Source organism: Vipera ursinii (genome assembly GCF_947247035.1).
Source record: "Vipera ursinii genome assembly, chromosome: 1".
NCBI lineage: Eukaryota > Metazoa > Chordata > Lepidosauria > Squamata > Viperidae > Vipera > Vipera ursinii.
Window position 1 is genome coordinate 203,048,606 of NC_139512.1, and position 12,528 is coordinate 203,061,133.

Sequence of the window (12,528 nt, forward strand, 5' to 3'; positions counted from 1 at the left end):
GCTCCTCAATTTCTACCACACATTCCTGCCTCATAAAGCCTCAATTGCAGAACCCCTACATAGGCTACTTGACAAGCAAGCGCCTTGGGAATGGTCTGACAAACATGCAAAAGCATTCCAAACACTAAAAAACATGTTAGCAAGCGATGCCACTGTCACCCATTTCAGGGATGATCAGCCAATCTGTCTTGCGTGCGATGCATCCCCTTATGGGATTGGAGCAGTGCTCAGCCATCTCAAGGAGGATGGAACTCAGGCTCCCATCGCCTACTACTCCAGAACCCTGTCAGCTGCAGAGCGGAACTATGCCCAGATAGACAAGGAGGCACTGGCAGTGGTTGCTGGAGTAAAGAAATTTCATGATTACCTGTATGGCAGAGATTTCATAATCTTCACAGACCATAAACCTTTATTAGGACTATTCACAACTGAGAAACAAACACCACAGATTTTGTCACCTCGAATGCTAAGATGGTCAATATTTCTCTCTGCATATTCTTGTAAATTGATACAGACCAGGGAAGGAGATGGGGCATGCTGATGGTCTCAGCAGACTGCCCCTAATGGACAGGGAGCCGGACCCAGCACTGGCTGCCCAAATCCTGGCAATCCAAGAACTGCCAGAATGCCCCCTCAACGCAAAGGACATAGCCACAGAGACACCAAAAGACAGGGTTCTGAGCAGAGTTCATTCATGGGTGAGTAGTGGGTGGCAAGACAAATCACCCGGGCAAGAGTTCACTGCTTACTTTTCAAGAAGGTTTGAACTGTCCACACACAAAGGGTGCCTTTTGTGGGGAAACAGAGTCATAATTCCCACAAGGCTCAGGGAAAGAGTCCTCCAATCACTACATGAAGGACACCCAGGGATAGTAAGAATGAAGGCTCTAGCAAGGAGTTACCTGTGGTGGCCAGGGTTGGACAAGGAGATAGAAGCACAGGTAGCGGGGTGTTACACATGCCAGAGGACACGGCCAGAACAACCACACGCACCAGTCCATAAGTGGGAGGAAACACACTCACCCTGGTCCAGGGTGCACATAGACTACGCTGGGCCATTCCAAGGTCACACATTTCTGGTAGTTGTGGATAGTCATTCAAAATGGCTTGAGGTGGTACCTGTAAGCAGCATGACATCAGCAGGGACCATCCAAGCATTGAGGGGGATATTTGCTACACATGGGTTGCCTGATGTAATCGTGTCAGATAATGGAACGCAATTTACTTCCTCGGATTTCCAGGTGTTCCTGAGGACCTTGGGGATTAGACACGTCACCTCGGCCCCCTTCCACCCTGCCAGTGATGGATTGGCAGAACGATTCGTGAGAACAACAAAAGATGCACTCAAGCGCATAGTACAGGGAGATTGGAAGCAAAGACTAGCCACATTCCTCCTTCACCAACATGCAACACCTTGCACTGCCACAGGCAAAAGCCCAGCGGAACTCAGATGGGGGAGACGCCTCATTACAACTTTAGACAGGCTCCATCCAGACAGAGTAGCCGCAGACACCGGGAACCCCAACATCAAGACACATTTTACCTCAGGGGACCTCATTTGGGCCAGGAACTACAGTACGGGTTATCCATGGGTGCCAGGGGAAATTACAGAGCAAACAGGGCCCCTTTCCTACAGAGTAAGGGTGGAGGGGGGACTCCTGTGGAAAAGGCATCTGGATCAACTGAGGAAAAGGACTCCTGAAAGGGGGGCAGAGGACACACTGGGGGGTGAGGAGGAAGATCCAACACAAAAGCCAATACAAACACATTCACCAAGGAGGATGGTTGGGGGGGAGCAATGGCAACCCCTGTACAGGCTGGAGTCTGATAGAGAAACCAGGCAGTCACCAGGAATCAGCAAATCACACACACAGACACACAGCAACCTTCCTCAACAGGAGCTTCAGGAAGGAATGAATAGCCACGCCACCATTCCTCCGGAAGAACATGTACCAAGAAGGTCAAGTAGGCCACACAAAGCGCCAAGCTACCTCGATGACTATGTACGTTCATAAGGGGCAACAGATCAACAAGTGTATCCATTGTAACCGTGTTTTGTAAATATGTGTATATAGTTGGAGATGGTATGACAGAGGAACATCCTCACTATGGGGGAAGGGGTGTAGTGTATGCTGCTAGCATACACAGGAAATGCCAGCGCAGCAGGGGGCTGGTCAGCTCCAGGCGATAACCGCTGAGGCGGGAAAAGCCGGACGGAGCAAGTTTGACAGCCCCCGGCATGGTCAGCTCTGGCGGGAAGCCAGGGTTTAAACCTATTGGCCACATGCACTGGCGGGAAGCCCAGGTTCAATTCTATTGGCCATCATTCACCTGGGCAGGTATAAGAAACACCAGGCAAACCCCTTTGTCCCAGATTCATTCCTGATCCGAATAAAAGAAATACTACCCAGCTCAAGTGTCCGTCTCTCTGTGCGACCACGCGACTTTGCAACTGTACTGCTTTATTTTTTAATATAATATGTGGAGCGCCAAAATAAAACATACATTTTTTAAAAAATTAGGATTTTCTTCTATTGTGTTTCAGATCTTCTGCATACAAGTTAAGGTGAAAGTTGAAGACTGCACTTACTCATCCATCTGATTTCTATCCTTGGACTTTGCTTCAGTGATCTTCTCTTGCCTTTTCTTGTCCATCTTTTTCTTCAGCTCTTTCTTTTCTCTTCAACAAATCCAGATTTGTTTTTATGAAAGAAGAAAACAGAGCAAAAGTTACACTATACACATTCACCCAGAAGTGACTCCCTCTGTCCTGACAGGGGATTATTCCCCTCCAAGTACATCTAGAATGGTAGTCAAAAGAATTGTTAAGTAGTTTTTACCTTTCACAAATCTCTTTCAACTTCTTTAGTTGATTGCTTTGGCATTCTTCTGCTACATCTGTTAGCTTTTGTATAAGCTTAGGAGGGGGAAAAAACAGATATGTCATAGACTGTACCAGCCACACATTCTGTTGATAAGTATTGCACAGATAGTCTTCAGGTTGTGACCCTAATGGAGACTGCCATTAAATAATGTTAAATGAACTGCCTCAAGTAATGACCAGCCATACGTATTCTCCTCAGTGCATTCATTAAAGAGTGCACTGGTCATTAATTGAGGGTGGGGGAGATCCTGGGAGGCCTAATGCAAGCACCAGCCCGCCTGCCTCAGGTCTCCCCCACCCCCAGATACTGGGCTTCAGCACAGCTGGCTGTCTTGCCAAAGAGAAACATCTGGGAAGGAAAACCCTGTCTTACCTCTTTCCCAATTCTGCCTCTGCCCTTCCTCCTGCCAAGGTGTTCTGGGGCAAAAAAAAAAAAGAACTAGTTCCCTAGCCTTTTGGAGCTTTTGGTGTTCGCCCATCAGCTGTCTACGGGGAGGCAACAAAGCTGCCTCTCTAGGCTTTGAGAAAAGGCCCCTTGCACAAAAGGCAGCTTCAGGACGAGCTTCCAAAAACCCTTTCCTTCCTTAACACCCTCCCCACCTTCCCCCAGAAAGCCATATTTCTTTTTTTTTTATTAAAAAGTTTTATTGAAGTTACAATATTAACCCCTCCCCCATATTTCTTCAATAACAAAAACATAAAAAGCTGGTTGGGATGTACTCGCTGATTTCCCCCCCCCCTTTTTTTTTAAGATGCTAAAACTAAACTCTCCCTCTGCCTTCCAACCAATATCCCTTTTTAAAATCTTACCTTGGCTCCAGATGGAAGAGTAGAGGAACTAAGCTAGTAAGGCGAGAATTTTTTTTTCTGCAACTTTTTACTCCTGAAGTAGTAGTAGTAATAGTAGTAGGAATAATAATAATAAATCCCTAAAAGTTGTGCCAGAAAACGGAGGACGCTGGGTCTTTGCAAGTTTTAGCTGTCTGTCAGACTGCCTGAAAAGGGCGGCCTTCAGGCAGCCAGGCGGACAGCTAAAGCTTGCAAAGACCCAGCGTCCTCCATTTTCTGGCATAACCTTCGGAGATTACTTTAAAAAAAAAACAAAAAAAAAAAACTTCAGAGGAAAAACAGCTGCAGAAACATTTTGTCTCCTTGCTGGCTTGGTTCATCTACTCTTCAGCCAGGAGGGAGTCCAAGGCCTAGAGAAGGAGAGCTTTGCAACATAAGTAGCCGCCATTTTAGCAAGGAATTGTTCCTGGCACAGCTGCTTCCAGGAGTCCTGGGGAGCAGGCCTAGGTGCTGCAGGGGAAGACGGGCAGGGGAGGACAGCGCAACATCCCCAGGGTCTGTGGTAAGTGTGAATGACCACTGGAGTGCTGCATTTGTCATAGATTTGAAAGAGGTTATTTGTAGTTTTGGGGTGTTGGTTGTTTTGAATGGCAGCTAAACGGCCTGTTGTTTCTCGAGGACTACCTGTATAGTGAGACTTAGGGTTTAATCTGCTCCACTCTCAGGATGGGTGCTTAGTCAGACAGCAATTGGTAGGCAAAAACTTCAGGAAGGACTAGGATAGTCGGGGGACATTTCCCAGCTGTGCAAAGCTGGAGAGGATAATTAGGCAAAATAACCAACCCAATCACACCAGGCCAGCAAAGCACCTCAGGATTATAGAAAGGACCAGAAAACAAAATAGCCAGAATTAGCCCTGGATATTGCCACATCCATTACCTGGATCAACATTTTTTACTCTGCCCAATGGTAGGGACAGTCCTACATATATAATAAATGGAAATAATTTGCCCCAAACATGAAGAGATTTCATTTTTTAATCTAAAATCTGCCTTTAACCAGAACCGGACTCTGGGTCTATACAAATTTGTTTTGTTTAGGTCTTGGACCTGTTGTTAAGAACTGATTCTTGATTAATCTAAATTAAGATTCTTAATTCAAGGACAGATAGATTTTTGCTCCGAGTTACTTTCCAATCTCATCCAAAAAAATCAGGAATGAAAGCAAGAGCACTTTTCTCTTTTCCTGTTACTGAACAGATGCCTAGGTCACTGAAACTTTTCCACTGATCCCAAGCCGGCGCTAATGCCTTTCTTGGGAACATTCATGTGAAATTGAAAAATACTTTTCAATAATTTTTCAATAATAGGTTTTTAAGAAGAAATTGGTCAACAATTTGTCCAGAGTGGTATGCAGGGCTTTTTTTCTCATAGAACGCTCAGAACGGAGTTCCGGCACCTTTTTGGGATGGAACCTTGTAGGGTAGGCAAGGCGGGTTGTATGACATGTGTGAGTTCCGGCACCTTTTTCTTTTACAAAAAAAGCACTGGGTATAGGTCTCCTGCTTTTGAGCACGGGGTTGGACCAGAAGACCCCGGAGGTTGCTACCAACCCTATGATTCTATGATTCAGGATCAGATAGGTTTTCCGTATACTGTATAGCAACATACTTTTGGTGAGGAGGGATAAGTATTTAAATACCAGTGGTGTAACAGGAATTTCATGCCTTTTAGCAGAAATTATTTTACACCCATACTTGTGAACTCTGATGCCAGTTCCCTATTCTGGTTCATAAGGCTTAATAAATTAGCAGATACTAATCTATTTACCATATTATACAGATGGAATGAAGTAGCCAGTCTTGTTAGAATATCATAAATTCGGACAAATATACCGGGACAGATTGAAATAATATAATAGTAACATTCCATTGTCTTATTCTCTTTCTTCTTGACATTCCAAAGCATCTATTATTATCTGAGCTGACTCTTCATTTGGCTCAAAGGGCTGCTCCATGTAGGGTGCCTGAACCACAGCTGTAAAAATAACTACTGCTCTGGGGACAATAAATAAACAATATTGTTTTGTTCTTTATAGCTTGTATTCTAGCTTCCATTTAGAACACATAAATTTACAGAAGGCTTTCCGGCACAAACAAGTAGCTACTAGAAGACATGTTGGTGGTATCAAAGCTCTTGTTTTCAATTTTATAGGCCACGCTAATTTAACTGCTCATTTTGAAATGCTTTCTGATCATTTAGAATGACAGCACTGCATTAGGCATAGCATGATAGTCTAAGTTTCAAAGCCAGAAAAGGCAAAGACCTCCAAGCAATAATATAACCTCCAAAACAATATATTAGAGCTCACGTTTTATTACTTGTGGTGAGCCAAACTGAAAGGTTTGCATCTGCTCTCAATAGTCACAAATATAGAAAGTAGGAAAGGCACTGACACCAAAATGATTACCGGTAAATAAATAACTTAATATAAACCTATTGTATTGAACCAACAAGTCTAAATGAAGTGTAATGTATATTTCTGGTTGCCCTATCTTAAATACCTGCCGCACACACCTGTTCCAACTGTTCCTCCCATGACAGATGGAGATATTTGTCAGTAAATCCATGCATAATGCCAAGGAGCACAGCAATGAGAGGGATTACAGAGAAACCTCCACAGGTAGGTTCTGAAGTAGCCAAACCTAGGTTTGTATAACAGTGTTTGCAGTAATATTCATCATAGAAAGCAGGGAAGCAATTTTTATGTATAGTACATACCAATTTGATATGTGCTTGTTTCTGGTACTTTTCACTGTAATACTGTTCTTGTCGAAGGTTCAGTAGCTGCTGCTGTTGTTTTTCTTTGAGCTCTATTAACTTTTGTGTCATTTCTGAATCAAGGGCAGCTAACTCTTGTTCAACAGTTGAAAGGCTATGATCTGGGCTGCCAGTTTCACTTCTATAACACAATACAGAATAATAAATACAAATTGCAGCAATACAAATTAGAGGTCCTGTCCCCCAGATGACCCCCATTATCCCATTAGCCAATATAACATTGACCTATCAAAGATTGTTTAACTCTATTTTTCCTTATCTTCTGCAAATGTGTAAATATGCATCTGGTGTTTACACATGTATAAAGAACTCTTAATTTCTTGAAATATGGACAGTGAACAAAGCATCCAGATAGCAATCATGAATTTAATTCAAATTCTCTGATACCCCTAAAAGAAAGCTGGAAACAGCAGTGGTATAACAAAAAAAGATGAAGATTAGTGGAGATTATTTTTGCCGGGTAACTAAATTGATGACATTTCAATGAATATTGGAGAAATAAGACAAAATATTAAAGCTTTGGGTTTCATTGGTTTCATCCAATGACATTATGAATGTCATTGAGATTAGCATTATTTCACAATTCATAAAGCTTACCAAATCAATTAGTTCATTTAAAAACAACAACTGAGCATCCCCAAACTGCATAGCATCCTAATGTGAAACTATTTAATGAACTCCAAACAGCAAAGTTCATAAAGACCAAGGATTTGTCAAAGGAAAGCAAGCTTGGAACAACATACAAAACCCAAACGAAAAAAATAATCTGTGCAAAATAGAAACTGAACAAAACTCCCCAAGGAACAGTGGGATATTTCTGATCTTGGGAAAGAACTGCTACTATAAAAGTGAGGTGAGAAGGGGGTGCAATGAATGGAGCATGTGAACTAAACAGAGCAACTGCAAACTAAATAGTAACAGTAGTACATTCCAACCCCCCCATCCCAAAAATTAAAAGCGAGGGCAATGTAAATGAAATGCATCTTCCTGAGCCCTGACAGTTATATCAGAGATGCTTTTAGTTCTACCCAGGTGTTAAGCCAGTTGCCTAGGAAACCACAAGCTTAAAAGGAGAGGTGGCTAAAAGACTGACTTCCATCTGGAGAAAGGTAATAATGAAGCCCTGAACAGAATGTGAGATTTGTGCAAATATAATAAAATAATAAAATAAATAAATAAGGAAGAAGGGTAGCAACTCAAATCTAGAAACCCACTCTTGACAGTGCTGTAATGGGTTGAACACAGGTAGAAAATGGCTTAAATTCACTGGCATTTAATTTTGACCTAGTTACTGGGTCTGATGCCCAAAAGGTGATGGGATATGATGGGAGTGAGGATGTGCAGCCTCCTGAGCTCCGGCTGGTGTACTTGAATGCCAGGTCTGTCGCTAATAAAGCTCCTCTCATCCGTGACTTGGTCGAGGGTGAGCAGGCGGACCTGGCTTGTATCACGGAGACTTGGTTGGGCCCAGAGGGACGGATTCCTCTGGTTGACCTTTGCCCACCAGGTTTCCGGGTGCTACACCGGCCTCGGGCTCAGGGTAGGGGTGGGGGTGTGGCTGTTGTCATGAGGGAGACCTTGTGTCCGCGGGAGGCCACCGTTCCCCAGATAGTCGGGTGTGAGTCTCTCTTTTTGAGATGCGGCCCTGGTGCGCAGTTGGGCTTGCTGCTGGTGTACCTTTCGCCTAGTCACATAGCAGCAGCCCTGCCTGAGCTTCTCGATGTCCTCTCTGGGTTGGTGATTGAGTTCCCGAAACTTATAGTTTTGGGGTACTTCAATCTACCATCGCTGGGAGGATCATCTGAGTTGGCTCGGGAGTTCATGGCTTCCATGACGGCCATGGACCTGACGCAAGTAATTTCGGGACCGACTCATGAGGGAGGCCACACCCTTGACTTAGTTTTCTTATCTGGACGGTGGTTAGATGATCTTGGTGGGGGCTCCCCAATTGTTATGCCCCTGTCATGGACCGATCATCATCTCCTGCGGCTGGTCTTCCACTTTTCCACCCCCTGCCGTGGGTGTGTGGAACCAATTAAATGGTACCGCCCCAGACGCTTAATGGATCCCCAGAGGTTCCAGGCGGTGCTGGGGTCCCCACCTGCCTCCCTTGCTCACAGCTCGGCAGACGCCTTAGTGGAAGCCTGGGAAAGGGCAGCCACTGAGGCTCTTGACCGAGTTGTACCCCTGCGGCCCCTGACCCGGTGCAGATCCCGTCGAGCTCCATGGTTCTCCGCGGAGCTCCGGGAGATGAAGCGTCGGAGACGGGGCCTAGAGAGCGGTTGGAGGTCCAGCCGATCCGAATCCGACCGATTGCGACTAAGAACCTATACTAGGTCTTATCTCGCTGCGATAAGGGAGGCGAGGTCTAACCACTTCGCCACCCTTATCGCGTCCGCAGATAATCGCCCGGCCGCCCTGTTTAGGGTGACTCGCTCCCTCCTGAATCAAGAGGTGAGGGAGGAACCCTTGCAGGGTCATGCCGAGGAGTTTAACCAGCATCTGTCGGACAAAATCACTTGGATTCGGACCGGTCTGGACTCTGACTGGGCAGAGTCTGTCGAGCAGGACGCAGGCGGTCTTGTCGATATCACCTGGGAGGAGTTTGATTCTGTGACTCCGGAGGAAGTGGACAGGATCATGGGGAGGCTGAGCACCACCACATGTTTATTGGACCCGTGCCCTTCCTGGCTGGTCTATGCAGCCCGGGAGAGGACACACAGCTGGTTCCAGGCAGTTATATCGGCTTCTTTAAACGAGGGTAGCTTCCCCGCCGTCTTGAAAGAGGCGGTGGTGCGGCCTCTCCTCAAGAAGCCTGTATTGAACAACTTTCGTCCTGTCTCCAACCTTCGCTTTCTTGCGAAGGTTGTTGAGAGTGTGGTGGCGCATCAGCTCCCTCTGGTCCTGGATGAAGCGGATTATCTAGACCCGTACCAATCGGGTTTCAGGCCTGGGCACAGCACGGAGACGGCATTGGTCGCGCTGGTGAATGATCTCTGGAGGGCTCGGGACAGGGGACATTCCTCTGTTCTAGTCCTATTAGACCTCTCAGCGGCTTTCGATACCATCGACCATGGTATCTTGCTGCGGCGTCTCAGGGGATTGGGAGTGGGAGGCACGGTCTTACAGTGGTTCTCCTCCTATCTGCAGGGACGTTCACAGTCGGTTTTGGCAGGAGGGCAGAGGTCGACCGCGAGGTCTCTCATTTGTGGAGTTCCTCAGGGGTCGGTCCTCTCGCCTCTCCTGTTCAACATCTATATGAAACCGCTGGGTGAGATCATTCGTGGTTTTGGAGTTGGGTATCATCAGTATGCTGATGATACCCAGCTTTTCCTTTCGACCCCAAACCACCCCAGTGATGCCCTCAACGTGATGTCCCGTTGCCTGGAGGCGGTTCGGGTCTGGATGGGGAGGAACAGACTTCAACTCAACCCCGACAAGACTGAGTGGCTTTGCATACCTTCATCCCGGGTTTATTCGGACATTCCATCTCTTGCTATGGGGGGTGAACTATTACCCCCCGTAGATAGGGCTCGTAACTTGGGAGTCCTCCTAGATTCACGGCTCACCTTGGAAGATCACATAGGAGCTGTGACTAGGGGGGCTTTTGCCCAGGTTCGCCTGGTGCGCCAGTTGCGGCCCTATCTAAGCCGGGATGATCTATGCACGGTCACTCACGCGCTCGTGACCTCTCGACTAGACTACTGCAACGCTCTCTACATGGGGCTGCCCTTGAGGACCACCCGGAAGCTCCAACTGGTACAGAATGCAGCCGCGAGAGTTGTGTTGGGAGTCTCCCGATACTCCCACGTTACACCTTTGCTCCGTGAGCTGCATTGGTTGCCAGTTGCCTTCCGGGTGAGATTCAAGGTACTAGTAATGGTGTTCAAAGCCCTACATGGCAGGGGGCCGGAGTACCTTAGGGAACACCTGCTGCCGGCATCGACTTCCCTCCGCCCTGTGCGTTCCCACAGAGAGGGCCTCCTCAGGGTGCCACCGGTCAGAGAATGTCGACTGGTGGCCCCCAGGGGGAGATCCTTCTCTGTGGGCGCCCCGGAGCTATAGAATCAGCTACCGGTTGAGCTCCGGACGGCGCCCGATCTTCGCTCCTTTCGCCGCGAGCTAAAAACATACTTTTTTGAACAAGCTGGCCTGGCCTGATGAGGGGATTGGGGGGGGGTTGTTATTATTATTTTATTGGGTTTTTAAGATGTATTTTAGTATATGGGCATTTATTTAATCTTCTTTTTAACTTTTGTAATCCTGTATTTTTATTCTTGCCCTGTTCACCGCCCTGAGTCCTTCGGGAGAAGGGCAGTATAGAAATATTATTATTATTATTATTATTATTATTATTATTATTATTATTATTATTATTATTATTATTATTATTATATGAATGAGGGCCTTCCTCTCTCTGATGGACATTCAGCTCTATGCATGCTGCATGTAACTCTTCTTCCCCAGCACCACCACGTGCAACATCTTGTAAGACCTTAATACTGAAAACATTTGCCCATTTCTCTCCCCCACACATATTTTTTGTGTTAAAAAATCTAATGACATAAGTCAAGAGACACTAAGCGCTTCTTTTAATTCTCTACCTACTTAATGACTTGCCTCCAGAAGTTGTGGGTGCTCCGGCACTGGAGGTTTTTAAGCAGAGATCGGAAGACTATTTGTCTGAAATGGTATAGAAGGTTGGACTCCAAGGTCCCTTCCAACTCTTATTCTGTTAATACAGGCCTGCCCAGAAGGCTGTTAAGATCGATAACTGTTTTTAGTCATTTTTTTTCTTAGCATCACTCATAACTACATACCCTACCAACCCCTGGATCAATTTGTCACTGGCATGAATGACAGAAGCTTCCGCAGTGGTTTAATGTAAAGCAGTGCAGCAGAGATTACTTCACTCAGCATAATAGAAGCTCCATCTTGTCTGGAAGGAGACATGAGACATGAGACCCAATCAGGGAGTACGCTATTTCCAAGAAGGTAGACATACTTTTTCTTACTGTCTCTTTTAGCTGTCTTCTCTAGCACTGCCCTCCGTCGCAGATAATCATTTTGAATTTCATTATATTTTGTAGTATGCTCTTTTATAAGATCTGTTGTTTTTTTGTGATGTCTCTTCACAAGATCCTTCATTTCTTTGTAGTGCTTCTTCTGAAGTTTCACAAATGCCTTCTGTTGCTTTAGCTCCTCAATGGTTTGTGCTTCAACTTCTGCAAGAATAAGAGGAGTGGTGTTATCACTGCACAACATTAGACACGCAGGGGATATGCCTAGTTTTATCAGGTTTTCGCCGCTATTGCATGAGCTTCATTTAAAAGCAACTCTCTTATTCCAATAGAAGAGAAGTATATAAGAATGCTAAGGACTGAACTATGGGGTCCTGGAGCTCTTGGAGCTTGGTTATTTAGTTGTAAACATTGCCCATTTAGTAACATCAGTGAAATTGTGGGGTTTTCTCCCTGTTTATATACAATAGCTTGCGCTGCCTGTTTTGATGAGAGTATGGTTTTTCTCCTTGGTAGATCCTTGATGTGGATATTTTCTTCTTCTTCTTGATTGTTTCCCTGGTGTTAATCCCTGGTTATCTGAGTGCTGGCTGCTAGAGAGGATGTGTTTTGGTATCTTTTTTTTCCTTTTTAGTTTTTTATTGTCTCTTGAATGATGTATAATTATGATTTATTTCTTTGTGTATATTGATGGCTGATTTGAAATTGAGACTGAGTCTGCCTATGTGTTGTAAGATTAAGGAGTTTTCATTGGGTTTTCTGACTCCTAGTTCTTGTTCATGGAAGTACTCTGCCAGTCTTCTACCTGTCTATCCAGATAATGGTAGTTACAGTTTTTACACTGTATGTTGTACGTGATTCCTGTTTTTGTTTCTTCTTGGGTTATTGCAGGGATCTTCAAACTTGGCCCTTTTATGACTTGTGGACTTCAACTCCCAGAATTCCTTAGCCAGGCACACTGGCTGAGGAATTCTGGGAGTTGAAGTCCACAAGT

The 12,528-nt window shown here is 45.4% G+C and overlaps 1 protein-coding gene across 3 annotated transcripts in view; it reads right to left on the reverse strand.

Annotated features, from left to right (window-relative positions):
• PLCB1 (phospholipase C beta 1) overlaps window positions 1-12,528 on the reverse strand; it is a 471,912-nt gene that overhangs the window by 66,950 nt on the left and 392,434 nt on the right. For all 3 annotated transcript variants that reach the window (XM_083362231.1, XM_083362232.1, XM_083362233.1), the window contains exons 26-29: window positions 11,519-11,738; window positions 6,454-6,634; window positions 2,841-2,917; window positions 2,591-2,680 (exon numbers count right to left, since the gene is read on the reverse strand). In XM_083362231.1, the coding sequence (XP_083218357.1) occupies window positions 2,591-2,680; window positions 2,841-2,917; window positions 6,454-6,634; window positions 11,519-11,738 (568 nt within the window). The remainder of the gene's footprint in view (window positions 1-2,590; window positions 2,681-2,840; window positions 2,918-6,453; window positions 6,635-11,518; window positions 11,739-12,528) is intronic.